The following is a 15,497-nucleotide window of genomic DNA, read 5'->3' as shown; positions in this document are numbered from 1 at the left end:
CAAGGCTGGGGAAAACCTCCCAATGCCCTTTTCAAGCTCCAGCCGTCCATCGGGGGAAGAGAGAAAAAGAAAAATTGAATAAAGCCCTTACCCTTCTCAGAAACGAAAGCATGTCGTTTCTTGTAATACTTCTTTTCGAAATAATCGAAGAAAAAAAAATAAAAATCAGGCGGGCACTGCGCTGGCGGTCCTTTACTCAAACTTTCTGAAACCCAACAGGCGACGGGGTACAACGTGCTTGAAGGGAGAAAGACGTTCCCTCCCCAAACACAGCGGGGCTACAAAACGGGGGGGCTGGTGAGGAGCTCCAGGCTCGCCCCAGTGGGTGCCCCCCGTGCGCTCCCGCCCGGCGGCGCTCACCTCCCGCTGCTGCGGGCCTCTACGGCCCCGCAGCCCCAAGCCGGGACTGCTCCCTTCTTCGGCCCAGCGCCGGGTGTCCGCCCCCGCGCGGCGCCCATTGGACGCGCTCCGCCCACCGCGGGGAGGAGGTGCCAGCATCGCCCCCGGGTCGTCTCCGCCGCGATCGCAACGGGGCCGCAGTGAAGCCGGAGCTAGAGCGGTGCAGCGACGGGAGGGGCTCGGCTCGGCTCGGCTCGGCTCGGCTCGGCTCGGCTCGGCTCGGCTCGGCTCGGCTCGGCTCGGCTCGGCGGGCGCGCAGCGGCGATTCCACGGACTTGTCTCCCCCGCCGAGGAGAGCGAGCCGCCGCCTTCGACTCCGGCTCCTGGGCAGGGGAGGGCAGGGTGAAAGAAAGACAAACTAAACGCCAGACGGCCGCCAGCATCTGCGCCCGCCTGATTTTTTTTTTCTTTGATTATTTCGAAAAGAAATATTACTGTGGTTTTGGCAATTCGTGCCGCGTGTGGAGTTGTTTTCCGCACACCCCTGACAAACAAAGGAAAAGGGGGAGGGGGACCGCGTTTCGCAGAAGACATGCGTTCAGTCAGGAAGAGGTGGACTGTCTGCACGATAAGTCTCCTCCTCATCTTTTATAAGACGAAAGAAATAGCGCGGACTGAGGAGCGCCAGGAGGCACCGCTCGCCGGGTAATTGCAGAGAGCTGCGCCGGGAGGGCTCCGAGGGGGCGGCGGGGCGATGTCGCTGCCTGAGGTCCTCCCCGCGGCCCCACCCGGGTCTTCAGGTCGCCCGGCAGCACCCGGGCCATGACCTGCTCCCCTGCGGTGCCACCACAACTTGGCGCTCTCGCTGGTCGGCGCAGGGAAGGGGGAGGCTTGTGCGGGGCGGGGGTACCGCTGCGGGACGGGCTACGAGTGGGTTTGGCGGGCGGCGCTCAGCGGCTGCGGGCGAGGGGACGGGGACGGGGACGGGTGGAGGTTGCCCGGTACCGGCGTTGCGGCTGGTGCTGCTCCCCCCAGCCCAAGTAATAGGAGGCGCTGGCGAAGTTCACCTGGCCGCGGCTGTTTCCCGGGGTGGCTGGAGGTGGTGGTGGGGCGCGTGGTGACTCGTTTCCTGCTTTGGGAGCCCTTCAGAGGCGAGCGTGCCGGGGTGCGCGGCAGCTGGCAGCTCCGGGTGGCCCCTGCCTGCGTCCTTTAAGTTTGCCTGGGAGCTGTGCTTAACTTCGCTGCTCCTTGGGGATGCTTGCTCTGAGAGTATGAGGGACATCCCCCTTAGCTCCCGAGGCTCCTCCGCTGGAAACCTTGGTCCCTTGCTGAGACCCTGTGTTATATATTTTCCATCTCCTGCCTTGTCTTCGGTTGAAAATAAAAGGCGAAAAATCCCTTGCCATTTTTCTGTTTGTACCTCAGCTTTCTCTTTGTCGTGCCTTGTGTTTGTGTATGTGCATGCCTGTATTCCTCATTTTTCTCCCAACTTGCAGCTATCCTGTGAAGATGTTGTGTTTTCAACCAAACCTGTTTCTCCTTGGAGGGGTATAATTTTTTGTTTTCACAGATGGGATGTGTAAATTCTGTGGTGGCATAGTGAAATAAGCAAAGGCGGGGAAGGGCCTTGCACTTTCTGTTTGCTTGTGCAAATCGGCTGGGGGGGAGATGCATTCACAGCAGAATTTTGTCCATGGGTGTAAGCCCTTGCCTTAATTTGGGGAGGAGGAATAACGAGGTTGTAAGTGCCTGTACGGGCCTGGAGGAAGCTGGGGCAATTACAACCTACTTAGTGCCCCCTTAGCCCCCGCGATCCTCAGAGTTAAAGGCAGAAAGTGCATCCCTCTTCCCGGCCCTTGCCCAGGCAGGCCAGTGCAGGAGCGGGGTGCAGGCAGCTGCACGCAGCTGGGCACAGCAGGGTGGCAGTGGCCCTGGCACCTCCAAGGAGCAGAGGGTGGCCTCGCCTGTGTGTGTGTATGGTTGATGACGTGATGTTTGTTTCCCTTGGTATTAAAGATTTTCACAACTTGCTGGTAATTTTCCCTCATGTTCAGCCTGGGTGTAAGCCCAGTTTCTGCCATGATGCTGTGGTATCTTGCATACTTATGAGATGTACAGAAGTTTAAAAATTTTGGGTTGTAGGTGTGCAAAAATACATGTGAAAACGATTGTGTGAGGGAGAATCAGCATTAAAGGTAACCCATGTTTCTTAATATGTACTCCTTCCTGTCAGACTGGAGGTAGCTGCTAAAATGATTCAGAAATTAGTCACTGGGTAAAATCCATATACATTTGCAAAAAAAGCCCCCTCCAGTTTATGATACATTGTTTGACATTATTTAAAAGGTACTAAAATGAACTGATGATTTAATATTAAATGAAAGAAAATAAGTGTATTTAGTCATAAATGTGTCCTTAACAACACTTTAAAATATAGCTGTAATGTACTTCTGCCAAGTCATTTAGTGGTATCTCTACTTCTTGGTATCAGTGAGACTTCTTGTGCAGTATGGTGCTACTCACTTTGGCTAAGGTTATTGGGATATAGTTTCTTTTCCCAACCTGTTGTCCCATCCATTACTGTACGAAGTGGGAAACCCTCCCCTAAGTGTATTACTAGGATCTGCTGCCAGTATTGATGTTACACTTGCCTTTCTTCTGAAGGAAGGGCTTATGCCGTTTGGTTATTTTTGACTGGCCGCATGGGAAAGCAAAGTCAGTTTTCTGTGGGATGTTTTACTTCCAGAAATACCAGTAATGCAGAACTGTGAATGCGCGAGGTGGCCCATTTTATGGTTATTAGTGACACTGCAGGTAAATCCCAGACATTCCAAAATGGACTATGTGCAATTCCAAAGTATGTGATAAACCTTAAATCATCTATGTTCTCGTAGCAAAGTTTGCTAGGAGAATAATTGTGAAAGCATGCCCTTCTTTAAGTAGACAGTAATGTCCCTTTAAAGGTTAAGCAAGTAATGAAACATGCATATTATGTGGAATGCAGTGTTTCTTGAAACAGTGTTATTTTCTACTGATATGGAATATGCTTGAAGACAGTTATTTATATTTAATGAACTGTCTTCAGGAGAAGAGATAGTCTTATTATATTGGTCTGATTGGTCACCAAGGCAAGGTAATTCATAGTGAAGTTTGACACTGCCAGCCACAAGTTGCTGTCACACTACAGCAGCTGTTTCATTTACATCAGAGAGGATTTGCAGTGATTCTGGAAGAAACAAAGTAGCCCAAATTTATTTCACAGTTGTTTACACAATGAAGAATTTTCTGGAGTAAATTTAGTTTTTTATGTGTTAGTTTATTTAATCTTACTTTACGTGAAAATTAAATAAAACAATACCAATAAAAGGGAGAGGAGCATGTAAGTGAACACCTTTGTGTTCGTCGTAGAACTTTAACACAAAGTGCCTAGGACTTTCTTTTAGCTCAGAAGAACATAATTTAACATAGTTTTACTGTACAATCTGTATAGCTCACTGCAGATGTAAATTGTGAGTATGGAAGATAACCACATTTCAAATGCTATGGTGCTTTAGGTGTTGGCAATATACTTTGTTGCTAAGTTTTGTCACCTGTGTCACTGTTAAAGTGTCTGCTGGTAACGTTTAAGCCAGCATAAACTGGAGACATCTCTGAATTACTTTTAGACTGAGTACTTTACCTGGATGTATCTTGGTAGTTTTCCTTCAGATGCTTCCACTCTATGCATCTAGAAAATACATGCAGGAAAATATATGTAATAAATATATTTACAACCATTATGGAATTTTTTTAGGGAATAAAACATTTTAAAATAGCAAAAAGTATTAATTACATTAATTAATTACATTAATTAAGTATTATCTTGGTAGTTTTCCTTCAGATGCTTCCACTCTATGCATCTAGAAAATACATGCAGGAAAATATATGTAATAAATATATTTACAACCATTATGGAATTTTTTTAGGGAATAAAACATTTTAAAATAGCAAAAAGTATTAATTACATTCTGGTTATTGAATTTTAGGACTTCTGCAGCATCCTCCCATGCCCTCAAGTTAGTGTGATTTGGATAATTTGCATACAGATCTTGTACCCACAGGATTGCTTAAAGTTGTAGGTTTTTCGGTAGGTGGCACCCTTACCTATGAGCCAGTGCAATGTCAGTGCTGCAGCGTGTTGGCATAGAGGGGATGAGGGAGGGAGAGCATTGATAGTAATCAGTGTTTTTGATGAAGTGTATAATACTGGTTTATTAGTTCCAGGGGCTTTTGTAATCACAGCACTTTTTGCAAATGACTGTGTTACTGGCTTTGTTAACTTAGCTTAATTAACGTCCCATTGCAGGTTAGTTTGAGTTTAGTCTGCTATATAATTTACCAAATATTAATACTTTTTATATATATATACTGCAGTAATGTTGCTGTAGCTCTTACTAAGGGCCAGGATCCAATTGTTTTAAGAATTTAGAGCCACAAGAAGACAACAGTCAGTGATTCCCTAGAAAGCTTACAGTCTCACATCTTTTCCATTTGTTGGTTGAATGGCTGGTGGTCAAAAGTTCTGTTTGCAAGCTAAGTGAATTTATTGTTATTGGCAGTATTTCAGAGCACGAAGAGATTTCTGTATATTACTGTTATGTATACTCCTGAGATACAAGACATTCTACATGGTAGAATAAGATTCTGTCCAACAGCTTTGACATATTTATTATTAACAGCTATGTTTGAACTCAGCTGAATGTTGCTCTGGCACCTAAATGGAAACAGTATGGAAGATAATGGAAACATATAGGGATAAAACCAGATTTTAGACCTAACACCTTAAGTTGTGCTTGCAGTGTTTTAGTTTCTCTGTCACATTTGTGTGACCCTAATGGCTAATATCATTGTGACTGGTAATGTTATGTTACGTCATCAGACGTTCAGTGGTCATCACCCACAGCTTACTACATTTTTTTACTTTTTTTAAGGTTACCTTACCAAAATGTATGAATATGATAAGATTGATGAAGAGGATAAGACAACTGGGGTTGTTTGAACGTGTGCATATAAAAGTTTCAGGAAGTCGTGGAAAATTTTATGTTTTGTATGCCATTAAATTTCAGAATTCCATGCATGAAGGTCTTTTAGTATCAATAGGAGGCAAAGGGAGTCTATTAGGCCATTCTTGTAGAACATGAGCAATTGCTGGGGCAAGGCTTGAAAGTTAACACTTAATTCTTAGTTTAGTACTGGAAATTTGGAACATAGAAGTGCAGAATCTGCCTCACAAACATACTGAAGTTTGGTCCAGGCTCACAATTTGGAGTTTATTGTAATTTTTGTTATGTCTGTTTCATTACAAATACAAACATATTTAAGCTCTTAAATTGCATATTCAAGCATTAGATATAGGTGTCCCATAGATTTCTCACAGATACAGTTTATTTGCTTTGGCAAGCAGTATAAATCTGAAGGGGAGATAATGGCTTCTTTTTGTTGTTAATAAAAGGAAATGTCATTTGTGCTTGTGACGTAAATTACTTAAAACTAGAGTTAGCCTTGATGTGATTGTGTCTTTTCTATATTGCATTGCAGAGATGGTGAACTGAGTTTGAGTAGATCGATGATCAATAGCTCTGATAAGATAATTCGAAAGGGTGGCTCCTCAATCTTCCAGCATGCTGTAGAAGGTTGGAAAATCAATTCTTCTTTGGTACTGGAAATAAGGTAAGTGTCTTAAATAAAAAGCAGTTATTTTCATATTACCTATAATTCTTTTCATTTCATGTTGCGTATAATTTTTCTGGTCTGGAAAACAGTCATTTGATTTACGGTTGCAGGTGGAGGTTTTATAACTGTACGTATTTAGGGTGCAGTGTTAAATGCAACTAAATTACATCAGAGTCCAAAGTCAAGTCATCCTTTGTAAGAATAAATAAAATGTTTTCATCTGTCTGCATCAATCAGGCCCATGCAGTCAGTATCTACATTATGCATGTCCCCATTTGAGCTCATTGTCTAGAACTCTCTTGCAGTCAGTAGTGAGAAATTGGCACTTTTAGGACATGATTTCCTCTCATCCTGAAGGTCTGATATAGGACAGATGGAAGTACCCTGAACATACCAATTTTTCTCCCTTAACTACAAAGGAAGCTCAGACAACTTAGATGTAGGAGTTAAGATCTAGGACGTCAGGTGCTGTGAATCCAACCCTGGCCATGGCTGGTGCCAGTCACAAAGTCAGGCGTTGACAATACACGTATCTTACACTGTTTTCTTTCCTGAAGCCAGAGAGGCCAAAAAGAGCCTTAGGCTCATGCCGAGGGGGCAACACAGTAGCAGAGTTAAAAGTGAGTGATAGTTTCTAATGCGTCTTAGTAGTTGCAGTGGGTCTACTCACCTTGGGGCCTGAGAGAAGAGAAAGCAGAAGCCTCTTAGTGTGTTGTATTGTCGTTGTATCTTCCCCAACTTAATCAGGAAGGTGGCCAGTGAGAGAAGTGTATGGAGCATGGCAGTGTGGAGGGCTATGAGTGTCACATTCTGTAAAAAATTATAGAAAATAACTATTTTTAGCAGAAATCACATAGCAGAGTAAACTTGACTTTATGAATATTAAGATGTTGAATGGGAATTTGATCTAATTAAAATGTGGTTTCTATGTAATTTCTCTTTCTACCTTTTTTTTTTTTTAATTAAAGGACAGCTTACAAAATCCTTGAACAGGCAATGTTTCCATGTATGAAAGCATGGCTTCTCTGAATGAGGAACTTAGGCGTTTTTTCTAATGACTGCTATTTTATGTCCCTAATTCTAAAACATGCAGAAGATACGGGTAGCTCAGAAATGTACAAAGCTGTAGTAAAGGACTGATGTTCTGGAAGTCTTATGCTATGATGGACATAGCACAGCCCTGCTGCGAAAGCCAAGGAACAGTGTCAGGGATGGAGAGAGTGGCAGGATTTGGGTAGGTAGCAAATTAATACTCTGGAGCCCGTAGCTGTGTCTCAGCTGCCTGGCAAGTACTCTGTGGAACACTGTGGAGTCCCCACTTCATGACTGCCTAGACTAAGGAACCCTCGGCACCAGGCACCTGGGTTTCCTACTGGGGAAGACCTGGTGGTCACCCTAAAATGCAACTGAGGTGCAGCTCAGGAATGGAGTTTCTTCCATGGCCGTCTGTGCAGATGCAGTCTGTTTGACCAGTGTATGGTTGTTCTGTAAAGGCTAAGTTCTGCTCCAAGGTGGTCTAGGAAAGATAAGCAGATTTTCTATATCAGTAACAGTATTTAAAATTTGTATGCATGTAATTGACAATTTAAGTTGGAGAAATGCTGAGGAACTTCAGAATAATACTGTTGAAATTTCACATCATAGGTTATGGTTCTGACAATTGGGAGAAAATGGCACACTTTTACTATTGAAGTAAACTGATTTGGAAGCCATTGAGTGACTACGAGTAGAGACAGATAACGCTTTTCAGTCATTTGTTGAAAAATTAAGTGTCATATTTCAGAACCATTTAAAACCAATACACCTTGCTTCTCAAGCCAAACAACAAACAAGTGAAAATACTACAATAACTTTTTGATTAAAATTAAGAGAGAAAATAAAGCTTGGGTTATGCTCATTTTTCACCTGTTTCAAAAGCAAAATACATAATTCAGGCAAAGAGGTAAACCAGTAGATAATGCTTTAGATTTTTTTAAGGCTGTTACTACATTTGTATCGTCTCAATCTACTAAAATGATGAGTTTCAAAATTGTTTTTTTCCATACTGTTGGCCGGGTGGGGAAAGTTCTTTCATTTTATAAATTACTAATGATGTGCTCTTAAGAAGCATCATGATGTGATTATGTGGTGTTTTTTAAAAATTATACAGTGAAGGGTTTTTTTTGTCTCCGTAGTACAGTGAAGAAAAACATGTATCTTGTACACTGGTTTAAGCAGTAAAGGTTCAATTTTATCAGCATAAAGATTTTCTGTACAGTAGAGAGCATAAAGCTGAGGTTATTTAGATGTCCACATTGCTAGTCTTGTTTTGAGATCAAATAGCTATCATCATGAACACCGGGGCAGAAAGCAGGTGTCTTCACTGAACCAGTAAAAGATTTTAGATTAATGTGACTTAGGGCCAAAATTTGACATGAACTATATGAAAGGAATCAGTGCTACCAGCCAGTGATATTCCTTCCGGAAATCCTCTTTGCTAACGTGCATAGCATATTCAGTTATGGTACTCAGTGGTGAGACAGGGAGGTTTGGCATGCTTTGCCTTGAGGAAGTCCCATGCAGCCCCTTGTGATATGTGTTCCACTCTGATGCTGACTAAACAATGTGCATTCTTCTTTCACTTTTACAGGCGGTTTGCTATACACCTTAATTCCCTGTCACAGCAGTAAGAAGCATCTTAGCTGTAAATATTTTTACACTTGCGGGCCTATCAGGACTAACTTTAAATGTGTCTAGCAAACTCCTAGAGTGTTCTCATGGTTAAACTGTTCAGCCCTCCAAAGTACATCATGTGCACTGTCTAGACCGTGAAGATGATTCATACTCTATTATTGCAACTGTTAATGTGAATAGTGGTGGTCTTGTAGTGTGAGGTTGACCATAGCAAATAATACTAAGAGAGAAACAAAAAAAAGCTAGCGCCTGTTGAATAATGTTTAAAAAGTTATCAGTTCTTAGCAGTGGAGAAATAATTTATGAAACCATTAGTGTACAGCAGAAAGACATTTCATAAAACTTATAATCACCCATAAATGGCAGCTGCTTTTGTGTCTTACGCCAGCTTGACACCCACATTAGCAATTTTAAAACACAGAAAATACTTGATAGTGAGTTTTGCTTTGTGAGGACTGTTGATCAGTGCGAGGACTGTTGATCAATGGTATGTCTGGACCTAGTTGCCTGGCAGCTGGAATGTTATGCTTTGCTATTTGCTTAATTGACCATGGGCATCATCTCTGGCTATCATATTTTTGCTCAGGTTAGTGACCAGTCTGTCAGCCTCAAAGGTCCTATGAATTCTTCACAATGGCAGGCTCAGATAGGAGTCAATGAGTGAAAAAGCTCCTTTATCAGGACCCCATGAAAGGATGAAAAGCTTCCACTGGGTTTCTGGTGTCACAAGATGCTGGACTTTGCAGCCAGAAGAGGCAGTCTAGTTAGTGTAGCAGCTCTTCTGGGAGGGCAGCAGCCTTTTGAAGATACTAAGCGGGCATTAGAAGAAAGAGCTAGACTTTCTGTGGTTGAGGTGGAAATGATGGGTATTATTAATTACTTGAGACTGCAGCAAATTTGCTGCCTTGCCAATCATGATTGCTCTAGTGGGAGAGTGATTTTTCCAACTGATGTTACCTTCTGATTGCTGACAACTTCTTTGGAGAATAATTGGTAATTCCTGTGCCTAAGGGAAGAAGACTGCTTGCTTGGCTCCCCTTCTGTCTGAATGATTTCAGTCATGAAGAAGAGAGAGAATCCACCTTCTGCAACATTTTTTGTCTTAAGTCCTTTCTACTCTCCGTAGCAATGTGAAGGTTTTCCAGTTACGGAAATTAGGAAATTTCAGTTGTATTGAAGGCCATACTTTTAGAAAGGAGAGGTGTGGCTGAGATGGTACAAACCTATCTGGGGAAGCCTTCCACACAGGACTGATGCCAGCACATCTGTGACCTGTGTGAAATGAACTACAGTCTGACGTCTCGGTGTGTGACTTTCTTCTTCCACTTATTTTTGATTAAATGTGGGCGTTTATGTTGGAAGGAGCAGATGAAGGTTTTGAATTGCAGGAAGGCAAAATGAAAAAAAAAGTGTTGAGGATGTCTTTATCTCTTTGCAATGTAACAGAGAACTCGATGAGTGGAAATTTCCTGTCAGAAAAGTGTGAGAATTTGTAAGATGTTAACAGCATCATAAAAAAAAAATAGTGCAACTTCCTCCTTAGAAAGGTTCAGATTATTATAATTGTTTATTTTTCAAGTTAATATGAAACAGCTATGATAAGTCCCTGAAGTGCAAGCAGTAAATACTGAACTGGCAACTGAGCAGTACAATTGCTCTGAAGCTTCTGGAGCAACATTTTGGGGCCAGTTGCACTCCTTCCTTCAGATCTTCTGTGTCTCTAAGACATGCAAACTGGGGCTCTCTAGTCTGGTTTAGTCATAATAAACCTTAAGTTTTTTTGCCTCCTTAGACCGTTGCCTCAACTGAAAAGTCAGTGTTCGCTGTCAGCTGGGGTGATTAACTTCTTTGACTCCTTTCTTTTGACTCTAACTTGCTTAAATTCATGAAAAGCTGACATATGGCTGGCCTTCATATGGTAAGCAGTAGTTGGGTCACGCTCTGTTTAAAAGCCCTCTTTTCCTTTTGCATGCCCACTGAAGATTTGAGCCTGGTTAGTACGTGCTTCAGGTACTGAAGTGACCTTTCTGGTCAAGGGAGAGTGGGGTGCCCTGAAGGGCATGAGGAGGGCTAGAATGGAGACAGAGCTAGACAGCAACTTTCCCATAATACGGCACTTCTGTTTGCATGGTCCTCCATGGGCTGGGGAATGCCAGGAACCTTTCCATGGTTAGTTGCAGTTAGGCATGTTTTTAACAAATCCAAATCTTAGAGAATTTTCAAAATTAAATAGAGGAAAGTGAATGAGAATCTGCAGTAACTTCAGTGGGATGGGAGTCTCTTGGGGGTGAGATGTCACTGGACATATACAAAATCCTTTTGATATATAATTAGTAAGTTTTGTTTGTCTTACTAAAAAAAAAAGGAAAAAGCACCAAATGAGTCCAAAAAAATCAAACTTGAAGACTGTGTTCAATTTAAGAGCGATCTAAAATCAGAACTTAAACTGTTTAGTTACTGTCAAAGTGATCAAGACAATATTTAGAAATTGAAATACTTACTTGTGGTTAGATGCCTTACAAAGCAAATAAAAACTGGATATAAATAACCATTGGCCTTTCAGTAATAAATAGCTCTTTAGAAAAATAATAATCTTTTGTTTTGGTAGCATGTGAAAAATCCTCCCTGTAGTTGCATGAAGTGCACATTCAGAAACATAGAGCTCAACTGTTAGAACTGCGGTTAAAAGTCCTAAACTGATCTGATTTTTTTTAGAAGTCTGCTTGTGATTAATTTGCATAGAGAGAGCATAAAAAGGAAATATGGGAAAGGAAAGATAATTAGTCAAACTAAACTGGTAATTTTTCCCTTACTCAAACATACAAACACAGTTTGGTCTTAAGTATCTGTTTCTCTTTCAGTGCTAGAGGCAAGCAGAGAGTTGGAAAGCACTGCTTCTTTGGGACAGGAGTATTTTCAGTGTTGTTTAATTAAAAACCAAAACCAAACAAGAACGAAATGTGTGGTAACACAAGGTCACAGCCTGCCCTTGTGGATGGCTACAGCTCCTGTTGGCCTCCTGATGAGGCAGTGGGGACTGTGAGTGTTTGCACCTGTGTTGGGTTTGCCTTTAGTCTGACTGAAAGGGAGTTTTAAGAAAACCTCTTCAAGGAAAGCAGCATTAGTTGGCAAAAAGTATGCTTTACTTAGGTTGTAGTCCTCGGTGATTTAAAAGGCTGAGAGCTGCATCCTGCCTTCCAACTGGGGACTGCGAAGCAGCGCAAGAGGACTTTCTAGGGTTAGAGTAGAGTCACTGGAAAATCAAGTTGTTTAAAGACCTGTGTGAATCAGTCAGAGAAAGTCTGCAGGAGAGCAACAAGAGGAGTTGGAGATCTACAACACATGACCTGTCCAGTTAAAAAATAAAAGTTTAAAAAAAAGTTGGATGGATTCTTGGCCTCAGGTAAATGAAGTCTATTGTCAAGAGTAAGAAATCATCTGTCCTCCACAGGCAAGGTATAAGGAACATGAACAGGCTTCAGTTGCTGCGGGAGAGATCCGAGCTAGCATGAGGAATATTGTGCTGCTGGTAAGGCTAGAGAAGCACTGATGCAGGCTGCGTGAGGAGCTTGCTGAGTCCCCACCACGGGAGGTTGTTAGGAATGTATTAGACAAACATGGGCTGGGGGTGATGGAGATAAAGGCACATCTTCAGTGGGGGCAGAGTGTGGACTAGGTAATCACTTAGTCCGCCTCTGTTTCCATAATGTGGTTGCTGGTGAGCTAGCCCAGCTTCCTGGGTACTGAGGATGCACTTCAGGGGCTTTCCCTCACGGCTGGGATCCAGACAAGTCCACATGGCCCAGCAGGGAGGATTTCTGGTACTACCTTGTATAAAAGGAATGATTTTCCCAGGAAAAGCATTGGAGGTCATATTTCAGTGTTCTTGACAATGTCTAAAAATATAAATTTATTTGTAATCTTGGAAGTAAAATGTTTAAGTGATTTATTTTCTTCCCTTAATCCACACAATTCTGAGGCAGATGAGGGAGAGTGTGCCATTGTATAATAGTTGTGTAGTACAAAGACTACAGTACAAAATAAAACCAGAAAAATGCACATAAGTAGAAAAATGTCACCATGTTGCCCCAGAGCAATACATATTCATATCATTTGGAAAGCTGTTCAGAGACAATGCTGTCTGTTACATGTACTTTATCAGATAACCAGGAGCTGTAGTTGGTATTTAAATATTATGAACATCTGTTTCTGCTTGTCAAAGAAAAACCCTAGGTCAGCCACAGATTGTGACACCATGTTTCTGCGAGTCATGTAAACGTGTTGCAGACAGCTGCTTAGCTTCAGAGGAGAGCGAGCCATATCTACCTCACCTGCCCACAAAGGGCTCAGGCCACACCCCAGATACAGTTTTATTAATCAAAACAAAACTTGAAAGCCACTTCAAATAAAAGTTTCTTTACACATTTTAGCTTAAGGTTGCAGAACAGCTTTGCTTCAAGGTTTACTAAAAATCATGCTGGTTTTTTCCTTCCTCTAATTGAGCTTACTTTTTAATTTTATATGCAGCTGGATGTGGATTAGTACTTATTTTAAATTATTTTGTTATGTCTGTTTAATCAGAATAATCTTGTTGTGCCATTTTCAGAGGTTTAAACAAGTTCTTGTTATTAGCCAGCATCAAGACTGAGACACTCATGTATGTACTTTCAGTTTTTGTCATATCCCCTAGTAAATTTTTTTTCTCTTGGCACTTACATGAAAATGGGAAGTACTACTATCCCCATGGTACAGATGAGTCAGTAGCACAGAGGAACTTAAAACAATAGCATGAACATCTGCATCCTTAATAATATTTCTCTCAGTGTTAAAAGATATCTGGATACAGAGAATCAATTAAAATATTTTAATGTTAGCGTTATTACACATCTCTTATACAAGGATTCTTATGCGTACTGTAATACCTGTGCATACATTTAATTGAATATGCTACTGACAACTTCAGATAAGAGAACATTTTTAAATATGTGAGAAGATACTAAGATTGAGTGACTTTTGCCCATCTCAAAATTTTATTGAAAAATAAATTCCTTAGACATTTGGGAAATTTCAGCTCTGTTAAATAAGTGGTTGTTTATCTGAGTCTAATTCAGGTCCACTTGAAACCCTTTGGAGGACTTCTGTGAACATATGTAAGTGCACAGATAGACAAATAAGCTTTGACTGTAAGTAACCAAAATAATAATGAAAGCCAAGGCGCTTTTATTTTTTTTGCACTGTTTGCATGACTTCACTGTCTTCCTCTTATGTTTTAAAATAATACACAAGATACTCTATTCATGCACAAATATTGCTACTTTTTTGCTAACAGAAAGAGTATTAGGCCCATTCATTCTAGGTATCAGGGATGAGTGCTTTAAATTACTAAAGTGAATCTTCTGGTGATCATATGTGACTTTTTTTAGTCAGAGCCCTATGTTTCTGTACATTTCACATAACTTCTTTCACTTTTTGAGACTCATTTGTGGTCACTCCTTCTCACGTCAGAGTGCATGTGAAGCGAGTCTCTGGATAGCTTGGCTGATGCTATTGATAACTTCTGATGCATTCATCTTGTCCTTTACAGCCACAGCGCTGGTAGCTCTGTTCTTAGGTAATGAGGAATTTTAGTCATTTTTAATACTGCTAGATTGGGCAATTCCTTCTTTCTCACTCCTTTTCATTTTGTAGCAATTTATATATCTGTTGCAGAGTATCTACAAAATGAAGCATATCAAACTCATGGAGATTTTAAGTCTGTTCAACTTACAGTCTGAAGTGGAGTCTTCATCTTCCTTTTACAGAAATACCTTGCCTGGCCTTACCAAAAGCTTTAGACACTCAGGATTTTAACATTGTCTGTCCTGCTCCGTTATTCTCAGTCCCTCATATGCCTGAGCACAAGCTGTCTTGGCTCTGATGCTGCTTCATTCATACATGACAGCTGTAACAGACAGCCCAAGACATTTTTTTTTTTTTTTGGTCTTAGTTTAAGAAATTAGAGGAAACACTTGAAAAAAATATTTTTATCATGTTTCACTTCCCCTATGGCTTTTAAGGACAATTCCAGGGTGAGTATTTTGTGTCACTGCTTGCGAGTTTCAGACACGTTCTTCCCTCTTGAGGCAGTGGCACAAGAGCTGGCTGCTGGTGAGCATGGTGTTTCTATAGTTCACAGAACTATATAGTTCAGGGGATTATTTCCCCTTTATGTCTCTCAGTGAGTGTAGGAACTGCTAGAGTGGCATCTCTAGTTATCTTTTCCTGTTTTGATCTGCTCTAAGGAAGTTCTGCTCTAAAAATTTATTACATAAAAATAGCATTCTCTTACTCAACAGAATGTCTGTTCTGTTTTAAATTCCAATTTACCCACTGACAGCAGTGGAAAATAATATTGTTTTTCTTCTTGTCTTGTTAGAGTTGCAGAGGCAAACGTTTCTATTCAAATTAACATGTAGTGAACACCCTGCCCCAGCTCAGCACTCCCTGCCTGTTCCATAAGTGTGTGCTTAAGTTAAGATGTGATCTTTATGCCTCTTCACAAACGTACATGCTTTGCAGAGCAGGGATGGACACAAGCTTGTAAGGCTTTGCTCATTTGCAATCCTCAGCTACCAGTGGCTCCTGCAGCTCTGGCCTGGAGTCCTTCCAAGCTTTTTATACCAAGGGTAAATATGTACTGAAAACTGCTTGACACTGCCAGTGCAGGTATCAGTCATTACACAGCTGCAGTAATTAAAAGTGTCTTTTTTGAAATTAATGTATTGGAAGTGTGT

The 15,497-nt window shown here is 41.5% G+C and overlaps 1 protein-coding gene across 1 annotated transcript in view; it reads left to right on the top strand.

Moving 5' to 3' along the window:
• Nucleotides 1-521: 521 nt before the first annotated feature.
• Nucleotides 522-15,497, top strand: part of ST8SIA4 (ST8 alpha-N-acetyl-neuraminide alpha-2,8-sialyltransferase 4) — a 66,744-nt gene continuing 51,768 nt past the window's right edge. Inside the window, exons 1-2 of the mRNA XM_072860158.1 lie at nucleotides 522-1,044; nucleotides 5,917-6,048. Of these exons, the coding sequence (XP_072716259.1) occupies nucleotides 932-1,044; nucleotides 5,917-6,048 (245 nt within the window). The 5' untranslated portion in view covers nucleotides 522-931. The remainder of the gene's footprint in view (nucleotides 1,045-5,916; nucleotides 6,049-15,497) is intronic.

Source organism: Ciconia boyciana, chromosome 4, assembly GCF_034638445.1.
Source record: "Ciconia boyciana chromosome 4, ASM3463844v1, whole genome shotgun sequence".
In the NCBI taxonomy this organism is placed as follows: domain Eukaryota; kingdom Metazoa; phylum Chordata; class Aves; order Ciconiiformes; family Ciconiidae; genus Ciconia; species Ciconia boyciana.
Note: the sequence above shows the minus strand (reverse complement) of the source record. Positions and strands in the feature narration are given on the sequence as shown.